General features: G+C 40.8%; 1 protein-coding gene across 1 annotated transcript in view; it reads left to right on the top strand.

Moving 5' to 3' along the window:
• mapk1 (mitogen-activated protein kinase 1) overlaps nucleotides 1-18397 on the top strand; it is a 32205-nt gene extending 13808 nt beyond the window's left edge. Inside the window, exons 2-9 of the mRNA XM_072665276.1 lie at nucleotides 4657-4839; nucleotides 7211-7400; nucleotides 8528-8644; nucleotides 9112-9226; nucleotides 12176-12307; nucleotides 12580-12689; nucleotides 13155-13281; nucleotides 15206-18397. Coding sequence (XP_072521377.1) covers nucleotides 4657-4839; nucleotides 7211-7400; nucleotides 8528-8644; nucleotides 9112-9226; nucleotides 12176-12307; nucleotides 12580-12689; nucleotides 13155-13271 — 964 coding nt within the window. The 3' untranslated portion in view covers nucleotides 13272-13281; nucleotides 15206-18397. The remainder of the gene's footprint in view (nucleotides 1-4656; nucleotides 4840-7210; nucleotides 7401-8527; nucleotides 8645-9111; nucleotides 9227-12175; nucleotides 12308-12579; nucleotides 12690-13154; nucleotides 13282-15205) is intronic.
• Nucleotides 18398-20975: the final 2578 nt, after the last annotated feature.

Genomic DNA, 20975 nt, shown 5'->3' with positions numbered 1-20975 from the left:
ATATAAGCAGAACCAGTTAGAATCTCCACTGCAGATAAAATACAATCATAGGTAACATGGGTAGAACCAGTAAGAATCTCCATTTTTAGCTGGTGGTGGGGTGGGGAGACAAAACTCTGGTAGAACCAATTAAAATCTCCATTGCAACTAAGGTGCAAAACACAACTCTCAAAATCTCAATTTCTGCCAGAGAGATGGAACCAAAGGCTGTCAAACTCTAGCAGAACCAGTTAGGATCTCCATCTCAGCTGAGGGGCGGGACAACAGACAAGCCGACTCAATCAAAACCAGTCACGCTCTCCGTTTCACCTGGTCAATAGTTAAACTCTGGGCAGAGTCAGTCAAAATATCCATTTCAGGGGGTGTGGGACAGTAATCAACTCTGCTGGGGCATGGGACTCCTCATAAACAGTGAAACCAGTGCTAGTTTTAATTCGTTGAGAAAACCGCCTCAGCTCACTGTTCCGGTAGATCAGGGGTGCACAATACGTCGATCTTCCAGTCTACCATCACTATACCTCTGAAAAACGTGACTAGCGTACATTGTACACATAGAGAATTGTCAATGTATTTATAAATAAATATGCATTTTTATAGTAGGTAGGTCATTTGATAAGTAGCTCGCATTCTGTAGCTCGTGTGCACCCCTGCGGTACAAGTTTTCACTATAATACATGCTCTAACATCTCTACACTTTGTCACAGTTTGTGTTCCTCATTTGTGTGGAATTTACCGAATGTCTGTTCCAGTAATCCTTACTTCTTTCTCACCTGCCGGACCGAATGTTCTTCAGAGATGTTGGCTAGCATAGGAAGAGGTGGTATGTGGAGCAGATCGGTAGTGCTAGTATTGGTCTTTTCTCGGTCAGAGGAAAGTCAGAGGCCTTTTGTCAGGCAGCCGATGTTCTACGTGCACACTGTAGCCAGGATGTAGTTGTATATTAGCTGAGCTAGGAATTCAATGTTTCTCTTGGGTTCAGTGTTTGGTTTTTCACAGGTTCTGATGGTGGATGGGACCTTCCTGCATGTGGCTTTGCCTTGGTGTCCGCATGGTTAGCGAGTGTCAGCTGTTTTACTTTCCTGCTCTTCTGACTAAACGCACCACTGCTGTGCTTCTTAGAGAGGCGGGATTTACAGAAAGGCCTTGTTTATTTATAGACGCGCATATATTATTTTGGGGCACGTCTTATCTATGTCCTTTTTTTTTTCTCTCTCTATTCTTTTCTGTGTCTTTTAAGAACAAACCCCTCAAGGGTATCAGCCATTGTCAGAGCTCAGTGTAAATTCACTACGAACATTCAACCCCGTCTCCGCCCCCCCTCCTTTGACATTGCCATGGAAACAGCCTGTTGCATAACTCCTCTGCAAAGTCTTGCCTGTCCGTCTCCGTGGAAACCATATCTCTCTCTTTTCTTTCTCTGATTCTTTTTATCACTCTTTCATCTCACTGACTTTTTATTTATTTATTTTTTTTGGTTCCTTTTACACTTACATTCTTTTTCCCTCTTTTTGCACTTTTGAATCTCACCTTCACCACCCCATACCCCCCCATACCCCCCAACCCCCCCCGTTCGTTCTCGAGTGGTGTTGACTGCAGTGGTTTGGAGTGCTAATCGCTAGGATAACCCCAGGCTGTCCGCTCCCTGCAGTAGTCGTGCAGAATTGTGGGAGCGTAGAGTGCCTGAGCTTCACGGCCTGCGTTTACATCCTCGACAGGCCTCTTTAAAGTTCACATAGCCGCCTCTTTCACATCTGTCAGAGCTGGAGAACATGACGTTTATTTCGGTGGAAAACAAACCACCGGTGCAGTGTCCACCTGCTGAGCTTTGAAATCATCACAGCTTTAACATGTTTAAATCAGTTCCAGTTGTCAGATGTTGGATGATCACCTCCGCAACGTAAGAATTGGGTGGAGCATCACCATCATTCCAGAGAACACTGTTCCACGTTGCATGTGTGGAATTTTATGAGGAGTGAAAACGTCCTTGAGCAGTTAAATGCCTTAACGTTGCTGTGGAGGGTGAGATGACCCTGGAGGCTGTTCTGCTTTAAATAATTGTATGTGATTTATGGACAGTGGAACGGCTGATTTCTAACTGTTCTGAGATCTTTTCAAATGCCTGACCAGACTCCTCTGCATCTACAGCCTTCTTTCTGAATGCCTCCGAGAGCTTCAACCATCAGGAGCAGACCAGACTAAATGTCTGAGGTTTAAATAAGGTGTGTGTGTGTGTGTGTGTGTGTGTGTGTGTGTGTGTGTGGACTGGACTGGACTGGACTGGACTATATAATAATTTGGAGGTTATGGGATGGGGATTGAATGGGCATTTCAAAACGAACACTGAGTTAGAGCCAGGCAAAACTGTAGCCGGACGCTAGCCTGGACTGAGGATGGGAACTTGCCTCCCTGCAGCACCACATTTGGCCCTCATGCTGGATGCAGAGGTCAGAATGCAGTTGGAGGAGGAGACAGAGACCTGTTTTAGGACCTGGGATCCATTATTTGAACCTCTTTAACCTTTAGCCTGATGTTGCACGATATGGACAAAAGTATTGGACAAAAGTATATGGTATATGGACAAAAGTAAATATGGACAAAAGTAAAATGAATGGGTGAATGAGTAGGTGTCCAAATAAAAGTGTGTATTACACCTTTATAATACGTGCACCTTTATTTGGACACCTACTCATTCATCCATTCATTTTATGCTGTTTTTGTTTAACTACCTGTCCCTGATTTCCAGGGAAGGCTTTCTGCTAGATTCAGTGCCGGGCATTAGTGAGGTCAGGATGTTTGATGATCACCATCCCACCTCATCCCCAACTTATTCCAAAAGTGCTGGATGGAGCACCATAATCATTCCAGAGAACACTGGTTCACTGCTCCACAGCTCAATGCTGGTGGCTTTATACCCCTCCTGTGTGTGTGTGTGTGTGTGTGTGTGTGTGTGTGTGTGTGTGTGTGTGTGTGTGTGTGTGTGTGTGTGTGTGTGTGTGTGTTAGTTACATCAGTGTCAGCAATGGGTGCAACATGAAATAGCTGAATGCATTTACTAGAAGGGATGTCTACAAACATTTGGGCATATAGTGTAGTTGTGGGCTTAATGTTAAATCAAGGGCTTGAACTACGGAAAGTGTTCAGTCACATGGTCCCAAAACAGTGTTGACCAGTAACCAGTTTTGCAATGGTGCGTTACACATGCAGGTCGCCACCATTGCGCTCAGGCTGATGTATCAGGAGACTGTGATTTTAAGTAGACTTGTGTTTCTGTGAATGTTAACTGGCTTACAAATAAAAACATTATGGGAGAGTTTTGGGAAGATGGAAGGCATGGGGAGCACTGTTATAGATAAACGGGGAGAGTGCTGGATGAGGAGAATGAGCTGAAGGTCAGCTGTGATTGGGTGTTTGCGTTCTTCTCTCCTAGTTTACTGTCAATTTCAAAGAGTCTCTATGGCAACACAGTCTGGAGTCTTTAGACTGGACTGAAGTCTGTGAGCACTGGTCTGCTCTTTTGCCTGTTTTACATTAGGGCCTGACTTGGAAGTAGGTGTTCTGTTACATAGAGCATAATGAATCCTCTTTAACTGCATTTGAATTAAGCCACTGTCTTAATAAATCAGTATAATTCTAGTGTATATGTATATTATCACACCTGTTCAGAGCTCCCCCTAGCACTAGTAATGCTCCTTACACCAGTAAGGTAAGGACGTTTTGCAAGTTTCCTCCGATACATGCAAAGGCAGGCAGACGACATGCTCTGAGGAAAGCACTGGGTCCTCAGCTCCGACGCACCAGCTAATGGGCCTGTATGTCTGCCAACGTCGCTGTAAGAGTGACCCACCCGAAGAGGCCGCTGCCAATTGTGCTCTCTCTGGCTGCTGGACTCAAACTGTCAACACCAGGACCATAGTGGTAGCGCATTAGACTGCTTAGCCCAGTTTTTGTTTTTTTGTTTTTTTCTTTCCCTTTTGCCCCAGTTAATCGCCCACCCCGAGCCTGACTGGTATGATTTTTAATATAGTCAGAATTTAAACTGTCTGATAAATGGTCAGTTGGTTGTTCCGAAAAAAATGGTTATCCCAATACCGATCTTCCAATCTTAATTTCGGCCAACTGACATTGGTCTGTCCTCTCAATCATTGGTCCCCACACCTAGTCCTTGCAGGCCCATGTAGACAGTGGTCTGCCTATTAGTGAGTTCTGGTCTATATCATGCAGCCTGATGTTATACATTTAATAATTACATGGTTTTAAAACTGATTTAGTCAGAGGCCCTTGATTATGACTTGAGTGACATGACTGGTAATATTACTTAGAATAAAATTTCCACATGGAAAACAAGACCTCATTTTAAGGGTATGAAAAAACTGAAATGCTGATTGAAAAAAATTGGGGTAAGTTATGATGATATCAGATAAAGCATGTGCTTATTCAGCCAAAATATATATATTTAAGAATAAAAAGTGCTGTCATGAATTGTCCAAATTGTTGGAGTTGAATATATTGGGTTTCCACCACTTTCATTAAATATAAAATCATAATTATCATAATTAAATTGAGTATTTCAGATGCATCACTGTGGTCATTGAGCTGTTTTGAGGCCAGAGATTGGCATCTTCACTAATTTTCTTTTTCTCCCTCCCCCCCCCTCAGTTCAGCTTACGATCGGGATAATAAAGTGCGTGTGGCCATTAAGAAGATCAGTCCGTTTGAACATCAGACGTACTGCCAGCGCACTCTCCGTGAGATCAAGATCTTGCTCCGCTTCAAGCATGAGAACATCATTGGCATTAATGACATCATCCGCGCCCCCTCCATCGACCAGATGAAAGATGTGTATCCTTTCTGCGTCAGCCTGAGTTGAGAAGACGCACATGTTTCTTTTAACTCTGGTCCACCTTATCTTCAGAGTGGGTTTGAGGGCGTTCACACTTAGACGCTCATACTAACATAAACACTATCTTCAGTATCACTGTGTGCATACCGCACATGTTAACCCTGCCTTACCTAATAAGAGATACACTCAGACTTTACTGGTGTTATTCTTCATGTAGTGATGCCTCGAAAGTTTTCCCATGTTTTTCCAAAGCAATATATGGTATAAGATAATAAATGGAAGTCCAACGTCTTACAAGTACAGATCAGGACATTCACATATTAAATTTAACATCTGTGTAGCGTTAATTCAGGTTCTAGCATATCTTATCAGATCATATCCGAAGTAACTCACTTTCACATGATGTGCTATTGTTTGAAAGACTGCATTAATTTTGCTGTGACATTTCAGTTTTTTGGTGTGTTTAAGGAAAAAAAGAATAAATAAGCTCTAAACCTGCATGTGGATAAATGATGAATCATTTTATAAGAGATGATTCATAGTAGATACTAAATAATTTGTGGTAGATACCGATTCATTCATGGTAAATACTGTATCATTGTAAACAATCATTTATAGTAGATAATGAATCATTTAATGGCTCATTTGTAGTGGATACTGAATCACTGCTGAATCATATATCTGTTGCATTAGATGCCAAATCATTAAGAATCAATCAATCATTCATGGTTTGTCATACTGAATAATTTGTGGTAGATACCAAATAAAGTGTGTTAAGTACTGTATCATTTGTAATAGATGGGGAATTATTCTTGTTGGATACTAAAGCATTAGTTGTAGATACTGAATCAGCTTTTGTAGGCAATCGTTTGTAGTAGATTCTACAATATAATTTATAGTAGGTAGTGAATCGGTCTTAGTGGACACTGAAATATTCAGATTAAAAGTATATGTAGTACATACTGACTGAATCAGTCATGGCCGAAGGGTTTGCATTAGATGCAGAATCGTTGGTTTTAGATATTGTATCTATTGTAATTGACACAGTCCGTAATAGTAGATGCTAGAAGTAGAAGTAGTTACTCAAGAAATTGAGGTTCATAATTGACTAAAAGCTGTACTATTATTAATATAGGATATATATTTTCTGTGTGTTTTGATTAATCAAGTCTGTCCGATATAATATTGGCAGTGTTCAGTCTGTGTGTACTGCTTTGCACAGAGGAACCTACTCTCTTCCTTGGCTGTGAATGTGTCCTTATTGCTAATGCATGCACAATTTTTTTTTTTTCCTTTTTAAATTTAAATGAAGCTCAAGGTTAAATTAATTTGATCATCCTCCACCGTCAATAAACATTCCATCAGTTGAGAGGAAGCTGTTTCTCCTTTTCTTGGACCCCTAATTGGATTTTTTATTTATTTATTTATTTATTTATTTTATTAAAGTAAGCAAAAAGTCAACAATTTAAGCAGTATTTGCTGCTTCAGTTGCTGTCTGAAGGCATGGGTTCAAAGAGTCTGGCTTTTTGCTCTGAAACCCAGTTCCTGTTTTTTTACACAGCATAGTAGATGAGTAGGCAGTGGACACCATAGTAAAGAGTTAATTTTAGCGCAGAAATCAATAGTCAGTAGGCGTTCAGTGGGGTCAGTGGCAGCCTCTTCAGTTCTGTACCGTCAGTGCCTCTCGAGCTTCATGCTCAGGCAGAAGCAGCTTCGAACAGCACAGTGAGTTCCTCCCCCTCCTCAACAGCTCAGCGGAGGTTTTTTTTTTTTTTGGCTGAATACACATAGCCAGAGTGTGGGATGGCACGGATTATTGTAGCTGTGCCGTGAAAGCAGTCCCATAGTGTTTTGTGAGACTGGTGGGCAGATTCTGTCCTGAAATTGTGCCACAAGAAGCTTTTACTGAGTGTGTTGTGGATATTGGCAATAATTAGAGAACGCTGACATTCATGTTTCATTACAGAGAGAGATTTAGGTGCTGTAGCTGCAAATGAAGATCCCTCCAGTTGTTGGAGATCGCAAATTCAAATCTTAGCGATGCTCCAGGAGCTCGTAAACGGGTTTGAGGAAAGGTGGGCTGAACAATACAGGGTTCTCACCTTCGTACAGCAGCAAATGATTATTTAAACTGCAGGAGAACCCTGCATGTAACTCCTCCAGGTGTGGTCGATCATGTACCAGTAAGTGCAAACACACAGCGAGAGAGAGACGGAGAGAGGGGGAGTAAGAAACCAGTATCCATAACAGTAATAATTACTCGTGTTAACTTGGTTTCGACAGACGTATTTCCGCTTGCTTAACCGTAAACAGCCTCTTAGATAAGATTACAAACAATCCTGATGCAACCTTGACACAAGCCAACTACAGCTACATCGTACAGGACCTGATGGAGACCGACCTGTACAAACTGCTGAAGACCCAGCACCTTAGCAACGACCACATCTGCTACTTCCTGTACCAGATCCTTCGCGGGCTCAAGTACATCCACTCGGCCAATGTCCTCCACAGAGACTTGAAGCCCTCCAACTTGCTGCTCAACACCACCTGTGACCTCAAGGTGAATGGCTGATACTGATGCAGATACATAAAGGCATGAAGTATGGAAATTGGGATTAAATGCACCTGGATTAGCATTATAGATAAAAATACGATTTACTTGTAGGAGGTCACAGATGCAGTAAAATAAATACAAATAATTGGCAGGCTTTTTGTTGTGGTAGACCAGCGTTGGAGTTCAAGAGCAATTACATGCATTTCTCATACACTTGTGCATCCTTGGTTTACATCAACATCAGTGGTTCTAATCCATTCTTCATGATTATTTCTTCTGCATTTGATAGCGCATCAGGAACCTCTGATTATGCTACCAACTTTTTTGTGTTAATGTGTTACCAGGGCTGTTTTAAAAAGGCTTCTTGATGTAGGAGCGTAAGAAAATATTGATATATTGAAGTATTGCAGAATTGTCAAAAAAACATATCGATTTATATAAAGATTGGTGGCAGATGGTGGTGTGGTGTTCTCTGTCTTCAGATTCCACTGTTCTGATTGGATAAAAAGGAAACTGTTCTTGTTCTCCAATTTTTTTCCATATGGAGGTGATTTCTGGGTCTCTTCAGTGCCTCAGGGGGCTCAGAATACCACTCGCGAGTATGAAACCCGAGCCATGCCACTTTGCCATCAAGGGGCCGGAGTCAGAGAGAGCGCGATTGGCCAAGTTCTCTTTCAGGGTGGTGGGTTGGTGGTGCTCTCCTCCCTTCATCACTCTAAAAGCAATGTTGGCCAGCACAGACGTCGTTTAGCTGGAGCAGTGGAGATGTGGACCCAACGGTTTCCTCAGTGTCTACCTGCTGCCCAGCATTGGGACATCTGCAGCAGCTTGAAAAGAGGCGGTGGCTAGCTTTGCATGTATCGGAGGAGATGTTGTTAAGTCGTTACACTACTAGTGATGGGAGCTTTGCCGGTGCTGGGTGGAGTTATGACTGGGTGGGATAGGTGGCAGTGACAGTTTTCCTTAAACTAAACATATCTCTTTGCTTGTGGCATCGCAATATGTCTGGATACATTGAATCGTATCCTGCCTCATATCGTATTGCCGGGTTCAAACTAATACACAGGCCTAACTCGCAGAAAATGTAAAAACATCTAGGAATACTAATTCCTTCAACCTGTGTTTGTTTGCAGATCTGTGATTTTGGACTCGCCCGTGTAGCTGACCCGGACCACGACCACACCGGGTTCCTCACAGAGTATGTAGCCACACGCTGGTACCGCGCACCTGAGATCATGCTCAACTCAAAGGCAAGATGCTTTTATATTGGTTCTGAGTTTGCCTGCCTTGTTATTGATATTGATGATATATATATATATATATATATATATATAAGTATAATATTATACATATAATATACATATAATATTTGGTCTGGTGTTGTCTTTGTGTTATTGGTTTAAAAAAAAAACACAACACAACAACCTCGTTTTTCTCTTTATATGTGTTTATAATTAGTTTCATAAGGATTATATCACACAAGTCAAATGAGTTTCTTTTTATATGCTGAAGCTGAACACTAGAAGCCAAAATCACCCCAAACACTTCCTGTAGTGTCTTTCAGCCTTCTACAATGACCACATGTATCAGAGCGTTAAGACGGTTTGGTTTAAGGCGCTTGTGTTTCAGAGGAAGTGGGTGATGATTCTTTGCTTTGCTTGGTCAGCACTAATAGCTACTATTCAGAGTGTTGAAATTCATCCTGTTTCTCTCACAGGGTTATACCAAGTCCATTGACATCTGGTCAGTTGGATGCATTTTGGCGGAGATGCTCTCAAATAGACCCATTTTTCCTGGAAAGCACTACCTGGACCAGCTCAACCACATTTTAGGTAGGTATTCCTAATGATTTTAAGAATAAGGATCTACCCAAGTCCTTCCATTTTGACACGTGTTACTGATGACCTCTACTGCTTCTGTTGTTGGGGTGATGCACTATATGTCCAAATGTTTGTGGACAGCCCTTCTAATGGAGGCAGTAAAGCTCCAGACTCTAATAGAAAGTTACTCCAACAAAAGCAGGATCAGCTCCTTTATTATTTTTATTAAATACCCTTAATTTCAGAAGTAACAATAAATGAGCAGGTGTCAAATGTTTTGGTGTGCTGTATTATAATCACTGTTGTTGTCACAATATGCTTTTGAGAAGTATACTATTAGTAGAGTAACTTCGTTTGCACCTTAATCACTCAGCTTTGTTTCATGATAATCTACCAATTTAAAAGTTCTTCATACTCGTAGTTCTTTCATAAGAATGGTTGTTCTCTGCCGTCACTCATAGAACCCTTTGTAGCACCTTTAGTTTTAATAGTCTAGGTGTTTAACACCACATCTATATGAATAATAAAGATTTTTACTGTAAAGAAATAACTGGTTTTCAGTCAGAAAATGCACCTTTTTAAAAACAGCCCGATTGCTTTTGTCTATTCTGACATGTTCATAAACCTCAGTAAAAATGCATATGATATTTATAATATTGTAAAATTGTCCTTCCCATTAGTATAGCCTTTAATGGTGTTAAATAATTCATACAAGAAAAGGAAATGGAGAGTTCTGCAGTGCGCAGTATATCTGCCCTAGGCCTGAAATGAGATGCCTTGAGGTCAGATGTGCGCGGCAGGAGCCAGATCAGCGGTTTGATGGCTATCGGCACAAAAAAAAGCTGATTCGTTGTATCCTGTAAAGATAGTAGATGCGTATCGGGTAGCTTTCGTTTCTTTTTCGCTCGTGTGTGTTTTTGTTTGCTTCGTTGATCAGCTCACCATGTGGCTTCCTGTCTGTAGTGGTGTTGATTGTGTGCGCTGTCCGTTTAGGAAGACCTCCTAGCCTCTGTGGACTTCTGTTTTACCATCCGGCTACAATCATGCCAGTTCCACCAAAGAAAACTGGATATTTGTGAAAGGGTGGGAGTCCGTGTGGGTTCCTCTTAGCTCCTGTGGAGTATAAGGGTGCCTGTGCACAAGGGGATTGCCACATAGATTCAGTCTGGGTTTGTCACGATTAATTTGACTTAAATTGACTACTACGAGTTTTGGAAAATTAGCAGTGATTCTTAAATACTAGTACTAATACGTACACATTCAAAATGTCTGTCTTTTTGATGAATTACTGATGAGTGGATCGTCCAAATAATCGGTGGGTTAAGTGACTATGCTGCTAAAATCTAGAGACAGCACTAATTCAGTGGTGTTCAGAGTGAGGTTGTTTTTTAATGTGTATATATTTCTGTAGTACTCTCAGCTAGTGCTACTGACTGATACTCACGTACACACACCCTGTGCAGGCCTTGGTTCTGAATGACCTTAAGGAGCAGATGTTTCCCTATTGATAATCACCTCATTTCCTCAGTGTGTGTGTGTGTGTGTGTGTGTGTGTGTGTGTGTGTGTGTGTGTGTGTGTGTGTGTGTGTAAAAAAAGGACCATCATAGTGCCATCTCTGCCTAAAAGCCCCCTATCCTAGGAAACAGCCATGTCTGGTCCTGTGTTGTGGATGGACTCCCAAAGCAGATAACATTTGACTGCATCTTGCATGGCAGTGTGGTTGCTTTAGATTGAAGCCCAACAAATGATTTTGGAAAGCAGTTTATTGAAGATTAAAATTCTGATTACCAGTAATATTACTTTAATTCGGTTTAATGTTATGCTCATAGTAGTAAGGAATGGTTATTTCCAGCTTAACAGTCTCCGTAAAGGTTGAGAGGCAGTCGGGAGGGGAGCATAAGGTGAGCTCAACCAGAGGTTCCTAGAGGAGGAGCTGATTAATACAAAACTGTCATTGAATATGAAAGAAGCATGGGTACTCATGGTTGTGTACAAGGAAACCACACAAACATACATTCTGTGGACAAAAGTATTGGGACACCTGCTCATTCACTGTTTCTACCCTAATCAAGGGTATTAAAAATGAGTTAATCCTGCTTTTTGTTGGAGTAACTGTGTCTCTATTGTCCAGGAAAGAAGGACTTTCTGCTAGATTTGAGGATATTATTCCATCTAGTGATGAGCCTTAGTGAGGTCAGGATGTTGGATGATCACCATCAAAACTCATCCCAAACTCCTCAGCTCATTCACAAATATTGGCTGGAGCTCCATCATTACAAAGAACACAGTTCCACTGCTCCACAGCTCAATGCTGGGGGGCTTTTTACCCCTCTAGCCCACACCTGACATTAGGCATGGTGCTAATAGGTTCATGTTTATCTGCTGCAAAGAGTCTTATTCTGTTAGCAGTTCCACAGGGAGCAGACGAGATGTATGCATGTGCACATTTGCACATCTATGTCAGCAATGGGTGCTTGATGCTTGAAGTAGTGAAGGGGTGTCCACAAACATTTGGACATTGCGTAGAACAAGCTACTTTGTTCTACACTATGTCCAATTTCAGCAAATTTGCTGAAACTTAGTTGGAAACTTTCGACTAGTGCTCGCTCTTAAACAGGTATGGGTGTGTGTTTGGAGGTGCACAGTTTGTATTGTGCCTATTGTGGGTTCAGCACATGCCAGTGTAAAGTGTTAGATTGAGGTGTTTGTCTTTTCAGAGATGACGTTTGTTTTGTGCTCTGTACTCCTGAGGAAGTCTTTTAAAAGAGTTACGCAACGAAGCATTCGGTCTCAGGAAGCAGAATGCAGAAGCTCTGGCTAATTTTATGTTTGCACGCCTGTCAGTCAAATGATGCAATAATGGCACATCGTCCTACTGGTTTCTCCTCCATTTGTATCTCTAACGGCTTTGTCTTGTCCATCTCCCTCTATTTTTATTATTTTTTTTATCTCTCTGTCAGGCATCCTTGGCTCTCCCTCACAAGAGGACCTGAACTGCATCATTAACATTAAAGCCCGAAATTACCTGCTGTCTCTGCCAATGCGCTGCAAAGTGCCCTGGAATCGCCTCTTCCCCAACGCCGACCCTAAAGGTCAGAAATCACCTCCTCTTCTCTGATGGACATGCTAGGACAAGGGACTGGGCAGCTGTTCACCGCATTTGAGTTTACATATTTCAGAGCCTGTTTGTTAAAGCATTCCTTAAATGCTTTGGGAACACAGCTGCAGGATAGGGTTGCTAAAAATCTGAAAATACAAGGCATTGACAAAACCGTCCAGTTTAATAAACTGCAGTAATGACTTTTTATTTATTTTATTTAAGTTTGTATGGACTGGTTCTGACTTTGTGCGCTTTGATCTGCAGCATTGGACCTGTTGGATAAGATGTTGACCTTTAACCCCCATAAGAGGATTGAAGTGGAAGAGGCTCTGGCCCACCCTTACCTGGAGCAGTACTATGACCCCACTGATGAGGTGACCCCACGGTTCTCTCAGCTCTGGCAAAAATCAGCAAAAAGCAGCCAAGAGAGGATCAAATGGTCTTGACTTGAGTGTGGGTCTGAAATTCAGACTCAAGTGCACTCGTGTTGAATGGCCGCAGTCACATGTGCCTGACCTGTAGACATTTGCCGGTCTTATCTAGACTGGGCACAATGCAAACAGTATTACTCAGTAATGACAGGAATGACCAGATGTTTAGTGGAGGTGGCAGTTGCCACTGTTATTGATACCAAAGCTAGTGTCTCGATACTAATTGGTAGCGTTGATGCTGATAAAATGGTTATCTTCAGCATTAGAAACACTTTCCATCCTTTTTTTACATAATGGCAATATAGATTCTTTTTTTTCCCTTTTATAAAGGAAACTTCATATCAAATGTATAATTTCTAAAGCATGTAATCTTTTGCTTAATCTGAATGTTGTGTGTGTGTTAAACAGCCTGTTGCTGAGGCTCCCTTCAAGTTTGACATGGAGCTGGACGACCTGCCCAAAGAGACTCTGAAGGAGCTGATCTTTGCAGAAACGGCACGCTTCCAGCCAGGCTACAGAGCATAACCTACTAAAGGTACAGTTCACGCGACACTTGCAGCACATTTCCACATTGCCAAACATTCTCCAAAACGCCTGCCTTTTTTTAAATTATTATTTTATTGTGCCCCTTCGCTTTATTTTGAGAACTTGGATGGTCCATCCGCCAAACACAAGCAGTGTAGTGGGCCATTTTGGAGGGGAGGGGTTGACCTTCTGGCATGTAACATTAATTTGACCGTTTATTATTAGCTGCATTAACATACCTGCATGATCAAATTAGATGGTGGTTAAAAAGAAAATTGCAGGTCACAAAAATGTAAAGTTTTATGATGCAGAGATTTAAATATTTATGCAACTTCCTGGGAGTGTCCCTAGTTTGAATACCTAATCTGAAACATCTAAAGTAAGTAGTAGTCATACTGGGTTTTGTCTGCCAATTTTTCATGTGCAAAATCCTATGCACTTCAATGAGATTTGCCATGATGGGTGAATTTTGTGTACGTTCATGTACAACTTGTGAACTCACAAATCACACAAATTTGCATCCCCGACCAATAGCGCTGCAGCTCTGTCTGTGTGACCTATGACACAGTCTGTACGGTCATTGAGGAATTACGGATTGTTGCGGTTGCAACAGGAGATATTAGTGGGATTAGATGGTAATTCTCTCTCCTTCTGTTTTTTTTTTTTTTTTTTTTTTTTTTTTTTTTTTTAGTAGTTTTGATGGCATGTTAGCTGGTTTGTGAAACTGCCAAACCAAAATGAAGGACCAATTTCTGGGCACTGTAATCGACAAAGAGAGAAAATGCAAAAACACAGTGTGACCGCAGCATAAAGCTTGTTTTTCTGGCCCTAAATTTTAGTGTCTGTGGTAATTCACTAGAAATTCATTAGAAATTCCTTTTCTGGGTCTGGCAAACTGGCCCAAAGCTTATGTATCGGAGTCCACATGGTAATTCAGTTACTGGATAGGTTTTAAGGTCAGTAAAAGCATAAGAATTTGTTATTTGGCAGGGTATTCATACAACAAAATCTACACAGAAGAATGCTAAAAATGTTGTGGTTGGTTTTAGGCCATGCTTTGGATGCCATGCTTTAAAAGTGCCTGTATAAATTCTTTTTTAGTGCATGTAATGGTTAATAGTGGGAATAATCGCCCTTGGATCGGATGACACTGTACTGGACTGGACTGCATTAGGTGGTGGAAGGTGTTTTATTATAGAGGTTAACTGCTCCACAGTGGCCCGCAGATTGCTCTGTACCACTTGCTGGAGTACTTTAGGCCCCTTGGCACTCAATGTAGGAGAAGTCCATTCTCTGTACACCTTTACTTTAGAGGCTCTAGAAAATCCCACAAAGTTGGTGTTTTCTGAGATGCTACCACCCTTTGCCCACTGTCAGTCATATTAGATTATTATGACCACCCCTGGTTTGGAATGAACTCAGTCCAGGGATATGTCAGATGCCATGTGACTGGGTTTGCTGCATGTATAAATAAGCGAGCACACCAGTCAGCTGTAGCAAAACGATCAAAACGTGCAAAACGATCATCATGGGCAAAGGTTGTGACTTGACTAATGTCCAGAAGGGCATGATGATAAATTACCTGGCGACGGGTGCTAGCATTTCAGGTGCTGCTAACTTTTTAAGATGTTCTAGAGCCGCCGTAGTGAAGGTGTACCAAGAATGGACTTCTCGCACAAGTGCCTCCCAACGGCATAACACATTGCCATTGATGCCAGAGAGGAACGACGACTCTGGCGAGTGGTAACGAGATCGATACCTTCTATAATGAGCACCTTCCCTCGCCTAATATAGCCCATGCCACGACGTCTTGCTAGTGCCATCCGAGACCAGGATGTTTTTTTCTCAGTATTGGGTAGGTGGTCATAATGTTCTGATGTAATGTAAATTACTGATTAATGAGTTTCTCTCTTGTATGTCTTTCCTTTTTCTAGATGTGGCTCTGGATTTGATCGTGTTGGCGCTTCTGTCTCTTCTCGGTCTTCATCGTCAAGATCCTCCTCTTCTTTCTGAACCCCAAAACCTACAGTCAGTTCAGATCAGCATCAGATCAGATTCCTTGCCTCCTGTTCAAACCCCAAACCCACCATCTGGAGGTGGAGTTATATCCCTGTAACCCCTTCCTTCTCTCTCACACACATTAATCTCTCTCTTTGTCTCTTGTGAGATTTGAGTTTAAAACGAGGGGTATGTGTGTGTATGTGGGGAGGAGGAGGATCAGTTCAGGCTGACCAGAGGGCTCTGGAGGGTTGTTTTGTTTTTGTTTGTTGTTTTTTAACGCTTCAGAAAAACCCTCGGCCCTGGTCACGCTATTGTCTTACGCTTCAGTAACAGTCTGTGATTTGTGTAACTGCTGCGCTTTCTTCTATTCCAAGCTTCTCGTCAATCTTACTCCTATGAAACTGCTTTTCTGTAAAGCGTCCGTAAAGCCATTTCTTAAGTCCCTTTGAGGCCAATCTTAAAGCAGGGAGAGACTGAGGGCTCCGGCCTCTTGTTACCGTTGCAAATATGCAGTGGACACACATTTCTCCACAGGGTGCGCCTCGAATTGCCTCAAAGCGCACGCGTCTCAATTTGCCAAGGTGCCGTTTTGTAGGCTTTTAATGAACTTTTCTGTCCGTCCGAACTTGCACTCGGACACGTCAACAGGTACACGCCACGAGGTCCTTCGATAGTTTCGTCTGTTCTTAACGTATGACTCTTTCTTAGCGTATTGTAGAAGTTCATCAGAAGTTCCTGCATGGAAGGTCCATCCGTCTAGCGCGCACTTGTTGAAACGCTTAGATTAGGCCAGTTAAACCTTGAGCCATCAGTCATGTCGATCTAGATTGGCTCCAGTAGAGAAAAAATACAAAACCAAGCTCATGAACTCAAGCACCAAAGAAATGATTGCTTTGAGGTTATTTTTCTGGGCACCTTGGATAAATGGGTACCATTTGTGTCCATATTGTTAATTGGGCAGATTTGAACCAGGGTATTCCTTTGCCTGCCTGTACACTGCTGGTCAGGGGGAAAGATCTAAGATCTAAGGTGGAGGCTAGCTCTGAATCCGGTGCTTCTAATTCAAAAGAAGCACACAGGGCTATTGAGGGGGGTTGGCGAGGGGTGTAGAACATAGAACCTTTTCGAGGCTAATTTGTGGCTCCATCTAGCCACGTAAAAAAAAAAAAGGTCCTTACTGAAACGCTTACTTACGATCTTAAGAAGTCCAGTGCCTCTTTGTCTGTTCTTCTGGTATATCTTATCTTTGTCGCTCTCTCTTGCTTTCTCTTCTTCCAGCGTGTCTCACCCCTATCCTACCCCCCTGCCCCCACCACCTCCTTTGACTTTCTCTTGCCTTCTATCAATAAGACTGTGTCCTTGCATGACTGTTAAAGGAAAAAAAGAAAAAGGAAAAAAAAAAAGCTTTCTATACAAAGAAAATGGAAGTGCCACACTGCTGGGGATTCCGCATTGGGACTCTCAGGATTTTGTTATATCCAACCTTTCGTGTTCCCACACTTACTATATACTATAAGCATATTTTAGTATATGCTACTTTTTGTTCTCCTTTTAGTAGATTATTCTTTTTCTTGTTATTTTTCCTCAATTCGCTTGTACATTTTTGGATGCACATTTTTTTCAAGCTAGGTTCCTTTTAGCATACGATGAGACTATTTTGGAGATTTTTAAGAGAAGAAAAGAAAAAAAAAAACCACACACAAACTCAGCCGGAAGAATCATGATGTCAGGTTAAATTGTCAAAAGAGGACCGCGTGAAGCTGGTGGCCTCTAGCCATGTAGGTGTTCACTACAGGAAAACGCAAACGACCTCCCATTTTACTAAACGCCAATCAACGCTGTGCTTTCTTGCTTGCAGTGAGCAGATCACATGGTTGCATCGGGAGGCCACAAGTGAAAACTAGGCTTTTGGCAGGAACCGATCGCAGGACGCAAGTGTGACCGTGAGCAAACTAAAGAGCTGAATGGCACTTACTGATGAACTGTTGCAAAGCAGAGAATGGGAATCTACCGTTGGGAGATACCCTGATGGGAGAGGAAGAGATCTTTAAGGCTTGAGCAGCAGGTTCCTCTCCAGCTCTTTGGTGCATTGAACCTTTTACTCCTGTTGCTCAATATATCACACACACACACACACACACATGCGCATATATATATATATATATATATATATATATATATAGTGCATACACATCCAGCATGGCGCCACCCAGTGGCGGTTAGGTGCAGTTGTCCGGGTGCCGGACAGGATGTGGGTTCAATCGAGCAGAGAATGGGTTGTTTTCCTGAAAAGCACCACAAAACCTTGTAAGATAGCTTCAGCCAAGTCTGTGTGCAGCCTGTCTGTTCTGTGTGCCTTTACTCATCTTGAATAACGGTTTATTGTGCAGCTTCGTTTTGTCTGGGATCAGTTGTGATTAATTTTTTTTTTTGAGGTATATTCTGAAATACATATAAATATATTTAAAAAAAAAAGACAGTAAAACCAACAAAAAACTATATATATATATATATATATATATATATATATATATATATATATATATATATATATATATATATATATATCTTAACGCTGTTAATTTGTCATTTTAAGTCCTATTTGCCACAGCTTTTGTGATTTGTGATTCAATTTTTGGGAAAACTTTTATTTCTGCCTCTTGATTTAATCCCCCTCCCCTTTGAGTTGTTTGGATGTTTTGTGCAAGCCTTTTTTTATTGTAAAATGAATGTCATGTTTCTAGTGGTTATTAATAATCTTGTTACAGAATTGTTTCCATGTATTAAACTCCTGTGTAAGGAACTTTCTAATCGACGGATAACTTTTGTTGTGGATTTCACTCATCAGTTTAGCATCTGCCCCTACCCTGGGTCACCTTCAGTCGAGTGTATTTTCTGAGAACGGGAGGGGAGTGTGTGGATGTACTCATTTGGACATAATTCTACATTAAAAACTTTTTGAAATCTATTAAAGTACGTTGCACCTTGAAAACAGTGATTTATTACAGAGGTATGTCTTCACTGTGGACGGACAGCCTTTTCTTTTTTTATTACCATTATTTGAGTTCATTTTGCATCTGCCAAGTCATGTAACCTAGACGCACCAGAATAAACACTGTATCCGATTTTGCTTCTTAGTCGGCTGCTTATTTGACGCAGGCCTGAAAGGCGCTGCAGGATATGAATAGTTCTTTACAAAGCATTACTAGAGTTCTTAAGCAGGGCAGTAGCACTGGGGTAGCAATAAGAGTTCTTGGGCAAGACTCCCAACTCTGCTTTCTCCTGTATTACATGGACAAAAGTATTGGGACACCTGCTTAATCCTTTTTTTTTTTTTTTTTTTTTTTTTTTTTTCCAAAAACAAAGAGTTGATCCTGGTTTTGCTGGAGAAACTGTCTCTACCTGTCCATGGGAAGCTTTCTACTAGAGTTCTGGAGCACTGCTGTGAGGATTTGATTGTATTTAGTGACGAGCGTTAGTGAGGTCAGGATGTTGGGTGATCACCCCAACTCATCCCAGAAGTATTGGATGGGGGGAGAGAGTGTGTGTGTGTGTGTGTGTGTGTGTGTGTGTGTGTGTGTGTGTGTGTGTGTGTGTGTGTGTGTGTGTGTGTGTGTGTGGAATTGCACATCTGTGTCAGCAATGCGTGCAACGTCAATAACGTCAGGTTATGAATTCATATTAGAAATACTTGAATTATTAAGGATTTACATATTTGTTTTCAATGATTTTAAACCCTCTGCTTTGATTCTTTGATGTCCTCATTCCTTTTTCAAACATATATATAAATTATATTACACTCACATACAAGCAGTATATTACCTGCCCCTATGTTACCGTCACTGCCGCAACAGCCTGTGCTTCCTGTAAGGACTTTTTGATGGTAGCACTTGTTTGCCATAACCATGGAAACAAAGGCTGACAGAAGGGCTCATAACAGCCCTACGAGACGAGTGGCCTTTTGATGTCTGGAAAAGTGAGGAATTTAATCATGTATTCCTCCTGATTCTGGAGTAGATTTACTCAGCTTCATTGCCATTTATACCGTTACATTATTTCTGTAAATTTAAAGTGTAGAGTTAGGGTTTTTTTTTTCCTGAAGAAAGTGAAAATTGTCATTATCGCAGCAAAACTGGTTGTGATTGTAATGACAGATGCGCAGTTTCACCATCAGTGTATATATATTTTATTTAAGTCATTTTGGGCGTAAGACATCAGAGAAATAGAAAAGCAGGAAAGGGTAAAAGATCAAAAGGTAAATATGTGCATTCTGTAGAAGCTCAGTCTTGGCCATAAGTATTTATTTTAAAGCATGTAAAATAAAGCATTTCATTTTGCAACACTTCAGAGGGCAAAAAAGCCCCTGATTGCATACCATTGCATATCCATCTAGGTAAAGGTCTTTTTATATATATATAAATAAAATAAAGGCAGTGGCCTTACAAGCTTGAGAGACTCTCTGGACCGGTGTGTTGCACAAAGGGGTCCGCTGGACTGAATAGCCAGCCTGTCTCTGGTCAGAGGGACGGAAGCTCCTTCACAACGAAGAAAGGACGTTGTGAAGGAGGATGATGTCATAATGGCTCTAAACTAATTTGCTCGTTAAGGCCGCTGCTCCTGGAGACCTGTTGCCATGGGAGCCTGTTGTCCTTGACAACTGATGGCAACAGCATGGGCAGCAGAGAGACTAAAGGAGATTAAAGCACTGGGAGGTGTCGATGATCTTCCATGCGGTATAATTAGAGCACCCTCAGTAGTTGACCCAGAGACTCGGAATAGAAAAGATGAATGTAGTTAAGGTTGGTCAGCCCAGGCGAGAAACACAACAAACCACTGGAATCCTGCTGGTCCTCTGAGAGCGGTAATCCAGCACACATTTACAAATCAATAAATGACATGGGTTCCCCTGGGTTTGCAATATATGGCATAATGAAGTATGATATTAATGTTAATATTAATGATGTTAATTCTAATTAGTAATATGTTGGCTATAAATGTGAAAGTAGTGTTCAGTAGTGTGTTCAGTAATGTGTTCAACATTATATTCCAAACAGGAAAGACGGTTAGTGAGCACTTGAATATAATAATTATTACAATCAGTGTGCAATATCAGAAACCACTGCACATACATACGGGGACCAGTGAGAAGCCAAAACACATTATGTACTGAATACAGTTGCTGTTAAATGTATGGTGTAGCTACTTTTAAACAAAGACATTCTTCTTATTATTATTATTAATATATTAATATATTTAATAATAAATAATATAATAATAATATTATTAATAATAAACATTAATTTAGGTACATAGATTTATAGATTTATGAAAGCTGTTTATTCTTCTTCTTCTTATTATTATTATTATTAATAATAATAATAATAAACATTAATTTAGGTACATAGATTTATAGATTTATGAAAGCAGTTTATTATTATTATTATTATTAATAATAATAATAATATTAATAAACATTAATTTAGGTACATAGATTTATAGATTTATGAAAGCTGTTTATTATTATTATTATTGTTATTGTTATTATTATTGTTATTATTATTATTATTATTTGTTTATTGAAAACAGATTTCATAATAAATGGACCAATAAATTTTTCAAATCTAGAAATCTATGTACATATACAAATTATGTTTATAACAACAACAACAATAATAATATAATTTAATAGTATTATAATAGTTT

Source organism: Salminus brasiliensis, chromosome 20, assembly GCF_030463535.1.
Source record: "Salminus brasiliensis chromosome 20, fSalBra1.hap2, whole genome shotgun sequence".
NCBI lineage: Eukaryota > Metazoa > Chordata > Actinopteri > Characiformes > Bryconidae > Salminus > Salminus brasiliensis.
This window is presented reverse-complemented; position numbering and strand designations above follow the sequence as displayed.